The 16,958-nt window shown below is 53.3% G+C and overlaps 1 protein-coding gene across 1 annotated transcript in view; it reads right to left on the bottom strand.

Annotated features, from left to right (window-relative positions):
- The window catches only part of LOC308128191 (titin-like), a gene marked incomplete at its 5' end in the record, with an annotated part of 167,030 nt that overhangs the window by 97,147 nt on the left and 52,925 nt on the right, over positions 1–16,958 (bottom strand). The window contains 20 exon segments of the mRNA XM_080493900.1: positions 434–602; positions 741–838; positions 1,590–1,856; positions 1,923–2,046; positions 2,162–2,304; positions 2,583–2,709; positions 3,826–3,965; positions 4,117–4,737; positions 5,172–5,438; positions 5,971–6,097; positions 7,563–7,702; positions 12,425–12,688; positions 12,778–13,044; positions 13,159–13,425; positions 13,584–13,710; positions 13,964–14,103; positions 14,423–14,692; positions 14,884–15,162; positions 15,314–15,712; positions 16,550–16,600. Of these exon segments, the coding sequence (XP_080350026.1) occupies positions 434–602; positions 741–838; positions 1,590–1,856; positions 1,923–2,046; positions 2,162–2,304; positions 2,583–2,709; positions 3,826–3,965; positions 4,117–4,737; positions 5,172–5,438; positions 5,971–6,097; positions 7,563–7,702; positions 12,425–12,688; positions 12,778–13,044; positions 13,159–13,425; positions 13,584–13,710; positions 13,964–14,103; positions 14,423–14,692; positions 14,884–15,162; positions 15,314–15,712; positions 16,550–16,600 (4,287 nt within the window).

Below are 16,958 nucleotides of genomic sequence, written 5' to 3'. Positions count from 1 at the left end.
CTCACGTGGTTCCAGAGGAATCTCACTTGGTTCCTGAGGAATCTCACGTGGTTCCTGAGGAATCTCACGTGGTTCCAGAGGAATCTCACGTGGTTCCTGAGGAATCTCACGTGGTTCCTGAGGAATCTCACGTGGTTCCAGAGGAATCTCACGTGGTTCCTGAGGAATCTCACGTGGTTCCAGAGGAATCTCACGTGGTTCCTGAGGAATCTCACGTGGTTCCTGAGGAATCTCACGTGGTTCCTGAGGAATCTCACGTGGTTCCAGAGGAATCTCACGTGGTTCCTGAGGAATCTCACGTGGTTCCTGAGGAGCCTCACGTGGTTCCAGAGGAATCTCACGTGGTTCCAGAGGAATCTCACGTGGTTCCTCAGGGTCCAGGTCCTCCTCAGACCTGCTGGGACTTAAACATTGAGCTGTGATTGGTCCTCACCGATGACCGTCAGCATGCCAGAGGTCTTGGCAGTCCTAGCGTCACACTCGTACTCGGCCTCGTCGTCAAACGCAGACTTGTGGACGACAAGGGTCCTCTGGACTCCCTTTGATACGATCTCGTACTTCTTCCCTTTACGGATCTCACTGCCGTCCTTGAACCAGCGGACCTGAAAGCCCCAGGATACCGTGAGAGTGTGTGTGTGCGTGTGTGTGTGTGTGTGTGTGTGTGTGTGTGTGTGTGTGTGTGTGTGTGTGTGTGTGTGTGTGTGTGTGTGTGTGTGTGTGTGTGTGTGTGCGTTTCTCACCTTGGCTGACTCTCGACTCACTTCACACTCAAACTTGGCAGATTCTTTCTCTTTGACCTCGACGTCCTGCAGCGGTTTGCTGAACTCCACGTGAGGAGCTGCAGAAACAGACACCAGCGTGTTCACCAACGGCCCGGTTCTGAACCCTGGAGAACCTTCCTCCAGGACCAGACACCAGCGTGTTCACCGACGGCCCGGTTCTGAACCCTGGAGAACCTTCCTCCAGGACCAGACACCAGCGTGTTCACCGACGGCCCGGTTCTGAACCCTGGAGAACCTTCCTCCAGGACCAGACACCAGCGTGTTCACCGACGGCCCGGTTCTGAACCCTGGAGAACCTTCCTCCGGGACCAGACACCAGCGTGTTCACCGACGGCCCGGTTCTGAACCCTGGAGAACCTTCCTCCGGGACCAGACACCAGCGTGTTCGCCGACGGCCCGGTTCTGAACCCTGGAGAACCTTCCTCCGGGACCAGACACCAGCGTGTTCACCGACGGCCCGGTTCTGAACCCTGGAGAACCTTCCTCCGGGACCAGACACCAGCGTGTTCACCGACGGCCCGGTTCTGAACCCTGGAGAACCTTCCTCCGGGACCAGACACCAGCGTGTTCGCCGACGGCCCGGTTCTGAACCCTGGAGAACCTTCCTCCGGGACCAGACACCAGCGTGTTCACCGACGGCCCGGTTCTGAACCCTGGAGAACCTTCCTCCGGGACCAGACACCAGCGTGTTCACCGACGGCCCGGTTCTGAACCCTGGAGAACCTTCCTCCAGGACCAGACACCAGCGTGTTCACCGACGGCCCGGTTCTGAACTGGACCTGCTCACAGTAACATGGTTGAACTTACGCATGACCTCCAGGAAGCAGGACGTCTTGAAGTCTTTGGCGTCACACGTGTACATCTTGGCATCGTCCGGCGTGCAGTCGTGGATGACGAGCGCCCTCTTGCGTCCGTTGGCAACGATGTCGTACTTCTTGGTCTTTCGGATCTCCTGGCCCTCCCTGAACCAGCGCACCTCCGCGTTCTCCCGGGAAACTTCGCACTCCAGCGTGGCCGCGGCCTCCTCCTCCACCATCTGGTCCTCCAGCGGCTTGGTGAACTCCACCGCCGGCTCTGAGCGGGACACCAGAAGGTTAGAACCGTCGGGGCGGGGACCCAGAAAGCCCGGCGGCGACTCACCTCTGACAAGCAGCTGAGCCGCAGTCTGGAAGTCCTTGGCGGTCAGTTTGACCTCGCCGGCCTCGGACAGCGTCACGTCTCTGATGGTCAGAGTGTGAACTTTCCCCGCCACTCGAGTCTTCACCTGCACCCAAACAGCCAATCAGCAGTCTGCTCTGCCCCCTGCTGGCCCCTCCCAGAGTGAGTGTGTGTGTGTGTGTGTGTGTGTGTGTGTGTGTGTGTGTGTGTGTGGCCCCCACCCGCTCGCTGGCCTCCATCTTCTTTCCCTGGAGGAACCAGTCCACGGCGATGCCCTCGTACGACAGCTCGCACTCGAAGGTGGCGGTCTCTCCGGCTGTCAGCGTCACGTCCTTCAGTGGCTGCGACAGCGTGATGGAGCGAGCTGAGGTGGAGCAGAAGATTCCAACATGACTCGGCCGTTAGTTCTTTTTCTCTTTGAGAAGTTTGAGTCGCTGACTGAAAAATGATTTGATCAAACTATATGTGTGATGAGCATCAGCTCTGTGGAAACCACGACTCAGCATTAAATGACTCAGCATTAGTAGCATTTATTCATGATGAGTCGTGAACCTGTTTTCTTAACAAAGTGATTGTAAGAAGATGCACGAAAAAGAGATGCTGAGTCATGCTTTAACAGGTGGACCTGCGGCCAGCGCTGACCTTTGACCCGAAGCTGAGCGTTGGATTTGGCGTTGGCAGCAGAGAAGTCGACGCTTCCGGCCATGTCCAGACGCACATTGTAGAGGATGAGCATGTGGCGGGTTCCATCCTCCTTGATCTCCACATCCTGAAGCAACACGGTCACATGATGGTCACATGACGGTCACATGACGGTGACATGACGGTGACATGATGGTCACATGATGGTCACATGATGGTCACATGACGGTGACATGATGGTCACATGATGGTCACATGATGGTCACATGACGGTGACATGACGGTCACATGACGGTCACATGATGGTCACATGACGGTCACATGACGGTGACATGACGATCACATGATGGTCACATGATGGTCACATGATGGTCACATGACGGTCACATGATGGTCACATGATGGTCACATGATGGTCACATGACGGTGACATGACGGTCACATGATGGTCACATGATGGTCACATGATGGTCACATGACGGTCACATGATGGTCACATGATGGTCACATGATGGTCACATGACGGTGACATGACGGTCACATGATGGTCACATGATGGTCACATGATGGTCACATGACGACCACACGATGACCATGTGACGGTCACATGACGGTGACATGATGGTCACATGATGGTCACATGATGGTCACATGACGGTGACATGACGGTCACATGACGGTCACATGATGGTCACATGACGACCACACGATGACCATGTGACGGTCACATGACGGTGACATGATGGTCACATGATGGTCACATGATGGTCACATGACGGTGACATGACGGTCACATGACGGTGACATGACGGTCACATGACGGTGACATGATGGTCACATGATGGTCACATGACGGTGACATGACGGTCACATGACGGTCACATGATGGTCACATGACGGTCACATGATGGTCACATGATGACCATGTGATGACCACACGATGGTCACATGACGACCACACGATGACCATGTGATGACCATGTGATGGTCACGTGACCATCAAAAACAGCAACTCAACAAAAAGACGTGTGTGTATATTTGTGTGTGTGTGTGTGTGTGTGTGTGTGTGTGTGTGTGTGTGTGTGTGTGTGTGTGTGTGTGTGTGTGTGTGTGTGTGTGTACAGGATTAGCATTAAGGTTTTCATATTGATTCTTTTGTACACCTGAAGGTGAATCACTGATGTGTTTCAGACGCAATGGAGTACAGTAAAGTAAGAGTACTGTGAGTACTGTGAGTACTGACCGCAGACTGATGTAGGGCTTCGCCCTTCAGCTTCCAGTTTCCATGGACGTCCTCCTCCGAGATCTCCGTCTCAAACTTGGCCGTCTCCGTCTCAGTGATCTCCACGCTGTAGAGCGGCCGCACCACCTTGATGTCCCGCTCTGGGGGTGAGACAGCACGGGGTGAGACGGCACGGGGTGAGACGGGGGAGATGGGGGTGCAACTGAGATGTGGCTGTAGCACCCTACCCACGGTGGAGTCCTGGATGGAGCCCTGGGTGTAGCAGTGGGTGGAGCTGGTGGCTGGTCTTACCTTCGATGTTGAGGTTGGCGGTGGTTTTGTCGGAGCCGCAATCGCAGGTATAGGCACCGATGTTGCTCTTCTCCGCCTTCCGCACCGTCAGCTGCCGCTTCTTGCCGTCGCTGCTGACGGCGATGTTCTTGGACGGCACGATCTCCTTCCCGTCCTTCAACCACTTCACGTCGGCCGCCGCCTTGCTGAGCTCGCACACCAGCCGCACCTCGTCCTTCTCCACCGCCGTGTAGTTCTGCAGCTTGGTGGTGAAGTACAGGTCGCCCTCTGTGGACGGACAGGGAACACCTGCTGTTACTCCACCTTCCTCCACCTTCCTCCACCAGACATCCTGGGACGGCGAGCTGTACTGACCGATGACGGTCAGCATGGCGCTGACACTCTTGTCCATAGCCTCCACCTTGATCAGGGAGGTGTCGTCGATGGTCACCTCTTTGAAGGCCAGAGTGTGGAGCTTCCCCTGGTCTGACATGTGCACCACCTTACTGGGGTGGAGCCGCACGTCGTTCTTGTACCACGCTACCGGAATGTTGTCATGAGACAACTCCACGCTGAACTCTGCCGTCTCACGCTCCTTCACCGTCACGTCTTTGATCGGTTTGACGAACTCCAGACGGATTCCTGCAGCAGAGAGACAGCAGCTACTAGCTCAGAGGCGCTAACACTGGGGTGCTAGCTCAGAAGCGCTAGCTCAGAGGCGCTAGCTCAGAGGCGCTAACACTGGGGTGCTAACACCGAGACATTAGCACCCGAGGCACTAACACTGACTCGCTATGAGAAGAAGAATCATACTATATTACCGAACCGACCCAGCGGTTGCAGAGCGCAGTGCTCAGGGACCCCCTGTGGAGGTGTATTTGTTTGGACTGTGGAGGAACCCGGTGAACCCGGAAGAAACTCACACACATGGAAAACATGCTAACTCCACACAGAAAGGCCCTGCGCTATGCTAGCAGTCTGCTCTGCTAACTCCCTGTGCTATGCTAGCAGTCTGCCCTGCTAACTCCCTGTGCTATGCTAGCAGTCTGCCCTGCTAGCGGTCCAGGACGTAGTACCTTGTATGACCAGCTTGCTCGTCGTCCTCTTGTCCTCGGCCTCGAACATGTATTTGGCCTCGTCGTCGTACGCGGCCGAGCGGATCAGCAGCACGTAGACGTTAGCTTCCTGGGTGACCTGGTACTTGTCGTCGCTCTGGAGTTCCTGGGAGCCTTTGAGCCAGCGGAAGCTCTTGGCCGGGCGTGACACCTCCACCTCGAAGCGAGCCTCGTCCTTCTCGTACACCTGGACGTCGCTCAGCGGCGTCAGGAAGTTCAGCGGCAGCTCTGAGACACAGACGGTCCGGGAAGGTTAGGAACCCATGAGGAGGAGGAGGGGGGGAAGGTTAGGAACCCATGAGGACGAGGAGGGGAAGGTTAGGAACCCATGAGGAGGAGGAGGGGAAGGTTAGGAACCCATGAGGAGGAGGAGGAGGGGAAGGTTAGGAACCCATGAGGAGGAGGGGAAGGTTAGGAACCCATGAGGAGGAGGGGGGGAAGGTTAGGAACCCATGAGGAGGAGGAGGAGGGGAAGGTTAGGAACCCATGAGGAGGAGGGGAAGGTTAGGAACCCATGAGGAGGAGGAGGAGGGGAAGGTTAGGAACCCATGAGGAGGAGGAGGGGGGGAAGGTTAGGAACCCATGAGGAGGAGGAGGAGGGGAAGGTTAGGAACCCATGAGGAGGAGGAGGGGGGGAAGGTTAGGAACCCATGAGGAGGAGGAGGAGGGGAAGGTTAGGAACCCATGAGGAGGAGGAGGGGGGGAAGGTTAGGAACCCATGAGGAGGAGGAGGGGGGCCTCCAGGCCGCGGCGCCGTTACCTTTGACCTTCAGGTTGGCAGCACACTTGGCGTTAGCGGCGGTGTACGACACTTCGCCAGCCATCGCCACCCTGCAGTTGTAGAGGATCAGCGTGTGTTTGCCGCCTTCCTCGATGATGTCCACGTCCTGTTGAGGGACAGACACAGAACGTCAGCCGCTCTCAGAGAACCATGCAGAGGTCAGAGGGCGTTGGTCAGAGGGCATTGGTCAGAGGTCAGAGGTCAATGGTCAGAGGTCAGAGGTCAATGGTCAGAGGTCAGAGGTCGTTGGTCAGAGGTCAATGGTCAGAGGTTAGAGGTCAGAGGTCGTTGGTCAGAGGTCAGAGGTTAGAGGTCAGAGGTCAATGGTCAGAGGTCAATGGTCAGAGGTTAGAGGTCAGAGGTCAATGGTCAGAGGTCAATAGTCAGAGGTTAGAGGTCAATGGTCAGAGGTCAGAGGTCAATGGTCGTTGGTCAATGGTCAGAGGTTAGAGGTCAGAGGTCAATGGTCGTTGGTCAATGGTCAGAGGTCAGAGGTTAGAGGTCAATAGTCAGAGGTTAGAGGTCAGAGGTCAATGGTCGTTGGTCAATGGTCAGAGGTTAGAGGTCAATAGTCAGAGGTTAGAGGTCAGAGGTCAATGGTCGTTGGTCAATGGTCAGAGGTCAGAGGTTAGAAGTCAATAGTCAGAGGTTAGAGGTCAGAGGTCAATGGTCGTTGGTCAATGGTCAGAGGTTAGAGGTCAATAGTCAGAGGTTAGAGGTCAGAGGTCAATGGTCGTTGGTCAATGGTCAGAGGTCAGAGGTTAGAGGTCAATAGTCAGAGGTTAGAGGTCAGAGGTCAATAGTCAGAGGTTAGAGGTCAGAGGTCAATGGTCAGAGGTTAGAGGTCAATGGTCAGAGGTTAGATGTCAGAGGTCGTTGGTCAGAGGTCGTTGGTCAGAGGTCAGAGGTCAATGGTCGTTGGTCAATGGTCAGAGGTTAGAGGTCAATGGTCAGAGGTCAATGGTCAGAGGTCAATGGTCAGAGGTTAGAGGTCAATAGTCAGAGGTTAGAGGTCAGAGGTCAATGGTCATTGGTCAATGGTCAGAGGTCAGAGGTTAGAGGTCAGAGGTCAATGGTCAGAGGTTAGAGGTCAATGGTCAGAGGTTAGATGTCAGAGGTCGTTGGTCAGAGGTCGTTGGTCAGAGGTCAGAGGTCAATGGTCGTAGGTCAATGGTCAGAGGTTAGAGGTCAATGGTCAGAGGTCAATGGTCAGAGGTTAGAGGTCAATAGTCAGAGGTTAGAGGTCAGAGGTCAATGGTCGTTGGTCAATGGTCAGAGGTCAGAAGTTAGAGGTCAATAGTCAGAGGTTAGAGGTCAGAGGTCAATGGTCATTGGTCAATGGTCAGAGGTCAGAGGTCAGAGGTTAGAAGTCAATAGTCAGAGGTTAGAGGTCAGAGGTCAATGGTCGTTGGTCAATGGTCAGAGGTCAGAGGTCAATAGTCAGAGGTTAGAGGTCAGAGGTCAATGGTCATTGGTCAGAGGTCAATAGTCAGAGGTTAGAGGTCAGAGGTCAATAGTCAGAGGTCAGAGGTCAGATGTTGTTGGTCAGAGGTCAGAGGTCAGATGCTCACCGCAGAAGGACTCAGGGTTTCTCCGTTCAGTTTCCATTGTCCGTGTACGTCGTCCTCTGAGATCTCCACCTCAAACCGAGCCGTCTCTCCGTCAAACAGCTCCACCCCATAAATCGGTCGTACAATCTTGATGTCACGTGCTGGAACGGGTTAGAAACAGCAAGAACCAGGTTCTATCAGCTTCCTGTGACGCTGATGGAGGTTTGGACTTCCTGTCCAGGAACCGTCTCTGGGTGGACTTTATTCATGTCAACGGTTCTTCAGCACCGTTACTGTGTTAGACCAGGGGCCTCAGACTCGCGGCCGCAGGACCATATTCTGTGGCCCCCACCTTGATATGAAAGTATAATATTGGTGCAGCCCGCGAGGGGGGGGGGGGGCTAGACGTTGGCACTCAGCCAGCTCTGGCAGCACAGAAAGAAAGGCGCCTCCTACTGGCAGCCTGAAGTTTGACAACTGCATCAACCAACTCAGACCCAGGAGCTCAGGGGACGTTGGCACTCAGCCAGCTCTGGCAGCACAGAAAGAAAGGCGCCTCCTACTGGCAGCCTGAAGTTTGACAACTGCATCAACCAACTCAGACCCAGGAGCTCAGGGGACAGGAGGTTCTGCACTTTTCTGGAGAAAAGATTAAACAAACTCACAACCGCTGTGAATTTATAGCGAGTCGTGTAAAGAAGAGCTCAAGAAGTTGAACTTATCTTTTATACTGGCTACAGGCTTTTATTTTGACATTGGGACCAACAGGAAGACCCTGGCAGGACGACACTACACACAAACCCTCTTCACCAACTTACAACTAATAAACTAAACTAGATGAACTAACCAACACAACACAACCATGACCAACACTACAAACCTAATATAACCTCAATAACTACATCGAAAACACCACCAACAGAAACTCCCATGATGCATTGCAGCGATCAGCTCTGTGACGCTCCATAGTAATAAAATGGAGGATCTGTGCAGGAGATCAGGGCTTTAGAACCGTGAGCGGGGGGGGGGGGGGGGGGGGGGGGCTTTCAGTCTCCTTTAGTTGTTGTGTCAGTCACTATTGTTCAGAGTTGAGAGAGCGTTAGCCGCTCTATGTGGCTGTGAGCATCAGCATGAAGCCTCGTTCCTCCTGACGTAGTCACCATCGTACTGGTCACTACGTCGCTCTGCTCTCACTGGACTGGATGTATTGAAACATGGCGCCCCACAGTGGCTGCTCACCGCTCCAGAGCTCCAGAGATCCAGAGCTGCAGAGATCCAGAGCTGCAGATCCCTTCACGTTCTTCGTTCACTATTGTTGTGTAACGACGTTACATCCCTGCCTCGTTCTCCACCCGCCAACATGTTACCGTACCCTCTGTATTGGTACCGTACCCTCTGTAGTGGTACCGTACCCTCTGTATTGGTACCGTACTCTCTGCAGTGGTACCGTACTTTCTGCAGTGGTACCGTACTCTCTGCAGTGGTACCGTACTCTCTGTATTGGTACCGTACTTTCTGCAGTGGTACCGTACTCTCTGCAGTGGTACCGTACTCTCTGTATTGGTACCGTACTTTCTGCAGTGGTACCGTACTCTCTGTAGGACCGAGCAACACAGGTGTTCTGGGTGTGCTTTGCCTTACCGTACCATACCGTCCACCACTGTGCTCAGGGATGTACTGCAGGGGAACCGAGGCTCAAGGAGCCGCAACAGAGGAACCAAAGAGCAGCAGGTTCCCGACCCGTGTTCTAGATATTCTGAGGGTCTCAACTGCTTCTTTCTCAAGACAAATGTGGCTCAGATATGTGAGAAGAAGAACTACCAAGTCTCTGGTAGCAAGGAGGAGGCAAGAGAACCCATGTTCAGGAGAACCCTTCATGATCTTCACTCAATGTTAAAAAATAATAGATCAAATCTAGAATAGAATTCAACATCCTTCTGATCACATCTAAAACTCTTCATCACCAGGCTCCGTCCTATATGGAGAAACTTCTAGAAGGGTCTCACCCTCCACGAGCCCTTGGCTCTGAGGATGCAGGACTGTTGGTAATCCCTAAAGTCCTTCAAAGTAAAAGAGGAGGCAGGAGTTTCAGCCATATGGCTCCTTTACTCTGGAATCAACTAGCAGCCTCGGTCCGAAGGGCCCACACCATTAGTTTATTTAAGAGGAGACTAAAAAGCTTCCTCTTTGATAGAGCTTCTCATTAGGAATAAAATAGGAGCACTAAGTTGAGCTGCTCTAGGCCTAGACTGCTGAGGGGATTTCCTCTCTCCCGTTAAAGGGAGGAACTCTACATTTGGAGCTTCTGTTTCTTGTCTTTCTTTCTTTCTCTCTGTGTAACAACATTACTGGAGCCACCAGATCCTGACAGGAGGGGAGCAGGATCCAGGGGATCAGACCCAAGACTCCCAGAGTGGACTTACCACGGTCCTACTACCCGACCCCCCCACAGCACCGGGACCCCCCCACAGCACCGGGACCCCCCCACAGCACTGGGACCCCCCCACAGCACCGGGACCCCCCCACAGCACCGGGACCCCCCCAGAGCACCGGGACCCCCACACAGCACCAGGACCCCACCACAGCACTGGGACCCCCCCCCCACAGCACCGGGACCCCCCCACAGAACCGGGACCCCCCCCCCCACAGCACCAGGACCCCACCACAGCACCGGGACCCCCCCACAGCACCGAGACCCCACCACAGCACCCTGACCCCCCCACAGCACCGGGACCCCCCCACAGCACCGGGACCCCCCCACAGCACCGGGACCCCCCCACAGCACCGGGACCCCCCCCACAGCACTGGGACCCCCCCCACAGCACGGCCCTTAAACTCCAGACTGAGATTGGTTCATCATCAGACCAACGCTCATCATAGACTTTTCTTAGTATTTGTACTTCTCTGGCCTGTCTGCCTCTCTCTCTCTCTCTCTCTCTCTCTCTCTCTCTCTCTCTCTATTCCTCTCTCTCTTCCTCTCTCTCTCTCTCTTCTATTCCTCTCTCTTCCTCTCTCTCTCTCTCTTCTATTCCTCTCTCTCTCTCTCTTCTATTCCTCTCTCTCTCTCTCTTCTATTCCTCTCTCTCTCCCTCTTCTATTCCTCTCTCTCCCCCTCTTCTATTCCTCTCTCTCCCCCTCTTCTATTCCTCTCTCTCTCCCTCTTCTATTCCTCTCTCTCTCCCTCTTCTATTCCTCTCTCTCTCCCTCTTCTATTCCTCTCTCTCTCTCTTCTATTCCTCTCTCTCTCTCTTCTATTCCCCTCTCTTCCTCTCTCTCCCCCTCTTCTATTCCTCTCTCTCCCCCTCTTCTATTCCTCTCTCTCTCCCTCTTCTATTCCTCTCTCTCTCTCTCTTCTATTCCTCTCTCTCTCTCTCTTCTATTCCTCTCTCTCTCCCTCTTCTATTCCTCTCTCTCTCCCTCTTCTATTCCTCTCTCTCTCTCTCTTCTATTCCTCTCTCTCTCCCTCTTCTATTCCTCTCTCTCTCCCTCTTCTATTCCTCTCTCTCTCCCTCTTCTATTCCTCTCTCTCCCTGTCCTATCCCATGTACTTCTCCCCCCAACCAGTCAAGGCGGATGCCCCCCCCCCCCCCTTCCAGAGTCTAGGCTCCGCCCCCTTTCTTCCTGAAGAGGGACTTCTTATGAACTGTTCTTCCTGAGAGGGAGTTCTTCCTGGTTTCCTCTGTTGCTTGTTCCATCTGCTGCTCTGGAAGGTTTAGTTGGGTTCTGTTGTTCTCTATCATTGTAAGAGGTTCTGGAAGGTTTAGTTGGGTTCTGTTGTTCTCTATCATTGTAAGAGGTTCTGGAAGGTTTAGTTGGGTTCTGTTGTTCTCTATCATTGTAAGAGGTTCTGGAAGGTTTAGTTGGGTTCTGTTGTTCTCTATCATTGTAAGAGGTTCTGGAAGGTTTAGTTGGGTTCTGTTGTTCTCTATCATTGTAAGAGGTTCTGGAAGGTTTAGTTGGGTTCTGTTGTTCTCTATCATTGTAAGAGGTTCTGGAAGGTTTAGTTGGGTTCTGTTGTTCTCTGTCATTGTAAGAGGTTCTGGAAGGTTTAGTTGGGTTCTGTTGTTCTCTATCATTGTAAGAGGTTCTGGAAGGTTTAGTTGGGTTCTGTTGTTCTCTATCATTGTAAGAGGTTCTGGAAGGTTTAGTTGGGTTCTGTTGTTCTCTATCATTGTAAGAGGTTCTGGAAGGTTTAGTTGGGTTCTGTTGTTCTCTATCATTGTAAGAGGTTCTGGAAGGTTTAGTTGGGTTCTGTTGTTCTCTATCATTGTAAGAGGTTCTGAGATGTTGGTTGATGTGATTTAGAGCTTTACAAATAAAATAAAACTGAATTGAAAAATGTTCCATTCATGTTCAGAAGAAATCATTAAATCAAACTGTTCATAATGACGTTTGAGGATTTTTTGTACAACTTTTTTGTGGAACCCCTGATGCCCCCATTCTCCCCCAGACTGCCTCCAGCGGCCCCCGGTCCACTGAGCTGGAGACCCCTGTGTTAGACGGTTCTTCAGTGATGTTATTGATTTTTAGGGTTCTTCAGTAATGTTATTGATTTTAAGGGTTCTTCAGTGATGTTATTGATTTTTAGGGTTCTTCAGTAATGTTATTGATTTTAAGGGTTCTTCAGTAATGTTATTGATTTTAAGGGTTCTTCAGTAATGTTATTGATTTTTAGGGTTCTTCAGTAATGTTATTGATTTTAAGGGTTCTTCAGTGATGTTATTGATTTTTAGGGTTCTTCAGTAATGTTATTGATTTTAAGGGTTCTTCAGTAATGTTATTGATTTTTAGGGTTCTTCAGTAATGTTATTGATTTTAAGGGTTCTTCAGTGATGTTATTGATTTTTAGGGTTCTTCAGCCGTGTTGCGTGCGCCTGGCTTACCTTCAATGTTGACGTTAGCCGACGTCTTGTCCGTCCCGCAGTCGCAGGTGTAGCTGCCCCTGTCGCTCTGCTCCACCTTCTTCAGGACTAGGGACCGGCGCGTGCCCTCCGACCTCATCACCACCATCTTGGACGCAGTAATCTCCTTCTCCTGGTGGAACCACAGCACCGGCACGTCTTTGCTCAGCTCGCAGTCCAGCGTCACCTCCTCCTTCTCGGTGGCCGTGTAGTCCTGCAGCTTGACCACAAAGACGGCGTCGCCCTCTGCAGGCAAAGCAAGGAACAGCAGTCAGACAGTGCGTGTTGGAGGGCGTAGCACCGGAACACCAGCAGGTAAAGAAGAGTTCCGTTACCTACGACCGTCAGCTTGGCCATGGAGTAAATTCCTCTGGCCTCTGCCTTTATCTGGCAGGTATCATCTAGAGTCACCGTCCTCAGTTCTAGTGAGTGTTTCTTTCCCTCCACGTGCGTGAGCACCGTGCGGCTCACGTGGAGTTTGACCTCGTTGCGGTACCAGACCACCGGCACGTTCTCGTGCGTCAGCTCCAGGTCAAAACGAGCTGTTTTACCTTCTTTCACCGTCTGATCCTCAAGCAACTGAACGAACTTCAGCCTGATGCCTAGAACAACGAGGTGAGCGCACACACAGTCAGCACAGGAAGCGTGGGCGGAGCCGTGGGCGGGGCCGTGGGTGGAGCCGTGGGCGGAGCCGCGCGCCGCCGACGGACACTTACCTTCCACAGACAGCCGAGCCGAGGATTTGTGGCCGAGCACTTCCACGGCGTACTCGGCCTCGTCATCAAACTCACAGCTGTTGATGATCAGCATGTGTTTCTTCCCGTTGTCAATGATCTCATACTTGGGGCTCGGGGTGATGATGTCACCCGCCCGCAGCCACATGACCTTTGTCACGTCCTTCGTTATGCTGCATTCAAACTTAGCCTGTTTCTTCTCAGGCACCGACACCTCCGTCAGCGGCTCTACGAAGCCCATCTCGATTTCTGGGAGACGCCGATTCGTCCGTTGTTCACAAGAGCAGAAGCAGAGCAGACACGTTTCTTACCGTCGCCGTTGTTCAAACACTTTCCCAAGACGACCAACACAAGACAACAGAGCAGCGCGGCCAGAGCGGCGCGGCCAGAGCGGCGCGGCGTCCTACCTTTCACTGTGAGCATGGCGCTGGTGACAGCGTTAAGCGCCTGGTACGACACCTCGCCGGCCTGGTCCAGCTGCACGTTCTTCAGCGTCAGGTAGCGCTTCCTACCCTCCGCTCGCACGTCACACGTCTGAAACACAAGCGTTATCAAGCAAGTATTACTACAGTATAAGTACAGTATAAGTACAAACTACAGGCAAACTATGGTATAGCTACAGTATAACTACAGTATAAGTACAAACTACAGTATAACTATAGTATTACTACAGTATAACTACAGACAGAAACAGATGGTGAGGCAGTAAGGACTAGAGACGAGAGTGTTTGGTGAACGATACCCGCCGAGCAGTGGCTCAGTGGTTTGCCGTGTCGAGGACTCTTACCGGAGTTCTGACCAAGACTTGTCCTCTCAGCTTCCATTCACCAACGATATCGTCCTCCGAGATCTCTGTGTCAAAGTTGGCCTCGTCCTTCTCCACCACCTCCACGCTGGCCAGTGGCTTCAGGACCTCCGCCTCGCGTTCTTGAACCGACAATCAATGATCAGAGATCAACCAACGCTTGAGAACCAACTCACCATCATCATCCTGATCCGGCGCTCACTGTGCCAACTGCTAGCTTTAGCATTTAGCACTCGACTATTTCAATAAAGTCTAGAGGAGGAGCCTAATTCATCATCAACTGATTCCGTCATAGTGACAATAACATGGAAGGTGTCCCATTGTGATTAGCATTAGCATTAGCATCCCTGTCGGAGAGCTGTCCGTCTTCCTACGAACCGACAGCTTGTTCAGGTGCTCAAGATGAAATCACGACCAAACTTCAGTGTACATGCGACCAACCTCCCAGCGTCAGCTTGGCGGTGTAGCGGCGGTCCTCCACCTCGATGGTGTAGTCCGACACGTCGCCGGGCTGGCAGTTGTTGATCGTTAGCGTGACGTCTTTCCCGTCTTTGTTGATCTCAACTTTGTCGGAAGGCGCGAGCTCCGCATCGCCTTTGAACCACCTCCAGTTGGGCGTGTCTTTAAACAGCTCGCCCTTAAAGGTCGCCTTGGCCTTGGGTTTGACATGCTGGTCCCTCAGAGGCTTCACCAGCCAGTCCTTGATGATCTCTGGGGGAGGGGGGTCAAACGGGGTCAGACTGAACACTGAGGACTCATGCAGACCTGCAGAGCTACCAGAAGACTCTGGACAAAATCAAACTCTCACCGTCTTATCTCAGGAATCAGGAAGTACATGAAGTACAGCCATTACAGGAAGTACAAGAAGTGTCCTTGCTGACCCCCCCAGTCTTCACTCTTACCGATAACTTTGACGTTAGTGGTGGTCTTCACGTCTTCCTGCCCGTCCACCTCGCAGCTGTAGGCGCCGGCGTCCTCGTCGGTGGCATTCTGGATGGTGATGGCGTGCTGCATGCCGATCACGTTGACGGCCACCTTCCCGGCGCGCGTCTTCAGCAGGGCGCCGTCACGCTTCCAGACCACGTCTCGCTCTTTGTTCAGTTCGCAGGTCAGATACATTGGCTGCCCCTTCATACAGGTCGTCTCAGGTTCCAGCTCGGCCAGCCACTTCACAGGTAGCTCTGGGGGTGGGGGTGGGGGGGTGGGGGGTGGGGAGGCAGTGTTTACCAACAAACAACAGGGAGCTCCGGTGTGTGTGTGTGTGTGTGTGTGTGTGTGTGTGTGTGTGTGTGTGTGTGTGTGTGTGTGTGTGTGTGTGTGTGTGAGTCTTACCCTCCACGACCAGCTTGGCGGTGCAGGAGATCTCCTTGCCGGCGTTCTTGGCGATGCAGGTGTAGTCTCCGGTGTCGGACAGCTGCACGTCGGCAATGTGCAGCGTCCGGTCTTTGCCGTCGGCGGTGAACTTGTGCTTCGGTCCCTCACGCAGGTTGCTGCCGTCCTTCATCCAGGAGGCAATGGCGGTGGACGGGGACACCTCGCACTCAAAGACGGCGGAGGAGCCGATGGACTCCGCCTCCTGCAGCACGATGTCCTGCAGCTTCTTGATGAACTTCAGGGGGACGGCCTTCAGCTTGAACCCCCCGAACGGTTCCTCCGGGGGGGAGGGGCCTTTCCCGCCGGGCCGCAGGCCCCGCCCCCGGCCTCCATCTCCAGGAGATGGGGTCTGTCTCGCTGCAACATCAAATACACAAACTCCTGGAGTCAGTTTCACAGACCAACGTCATTCAAAGATGGAAGTTTGAAGCTCATCGAATCAAACATGAAGCTTTGGAGGTCAAAGCAGCTCCCGATTCTGCCGACACCGACAACGCAAAAGACACGCAACACACAAACTTCAGTACAAACTTTAGGCCCCGCCCACACCAGCCAAAACCATCTTTTACTCCCCGCCGTTCTTCAAAGGTTCCCGTCCACACGGCAACATCAGCACGGCTCAAACCAATGTAGTTCATGTGCCGGGCCTGTAGGCGGCGCTGCCGCGCCGCCACAGAACTACACGTGCAATGGAGAAGAAGACACGGAGAACACACATCGAGCTCACACGCTGGAAACAAACACAACACGTGTGTGTGTGTGTGTGTGTGGTCTAGAAGCGTTTGTTGTTCATCCACATTTTCCATCTGCAGCAGGAAGTCGGCCATTGTTGTTGTTGTTAAGTGACGCCGTGTGGACGATCGGACTAAAACCGTGGTTACATGAAATGGCCTTGTGGTGGGGGCGGGGCCAAGGACATGAACTGTGAGGCTGGATCTAAGAAGACCGAACATGCTAATGCTAAGTGCAGCAGGTGCGTGGCCGCCGCGCGGGGCCATGTGAAGCTCTGATTGGCTCGTGAAGAACCAGGCGGGACCTGACCCGGGTTTAGTCAGGCTGGCCGCTGAGCCCAGATTAAAGGGTTAATATTAAAAAAGAAACTAGTGTGAATGAAGCCGTCGTCTCGTGGGTTAGGATCTCGTGGGTTAGGATCTCGTGGGTTAGGGTCTCGTGGTAGAGCCAAAGTGTTCTCACCCCCGAAGCCGCGGCCTCGGCCCTTCGCTGCCTCCTCCGACGGTTTCCCATCTGGATCAGAGAAAAGAAGACATGATGTAAATCCTCTGGGTCAGTACTCCACTGTCTGGGTCAGTACTCCACTGTCTGGGTCAGTACTCCACTGTCTGGGTCAGTACTCCACTGTCTGGGTCAGTACTCCAGCAGAAAATAGGAGCCATGATCAGAGAAATGCTTGCAGCTGACATGATAGCAGCGAGGACGCTACAGCTACAATAGGACATTGGAGACGCTCAGTGAGTGAAGAAGATGATGGAAGGACTCGGTAACACCGAGGTCATCGTGGTGCAGGAGGACAAACAAAGACTGAATTACTGAAGACAGTGAAGGAGAGTGGACAAGGTGGACAGTGTGATTATGGATGGAGTGA

The sequence above is a fragment of the Lipophrys pholis genome, assembly GCF_963383615.2.
Source record: "Lipophrys pholis genome assembly, contig: SCAFFOLD_52, whole genome shotgun sequence".
In the NCBI taxonomy this organism is placed as follows: domain Eukaryota; kingdom Metazoa; phylum Chordata; class Actinopteri; order Blenniiformes; family Blenniidae; genus Lipophrys; species Lipophrys pholis.
Note: the sequence above shows the minus strand (reverse complement) of the source record. Positions and strands in the feature narration are given on the sequence as shown.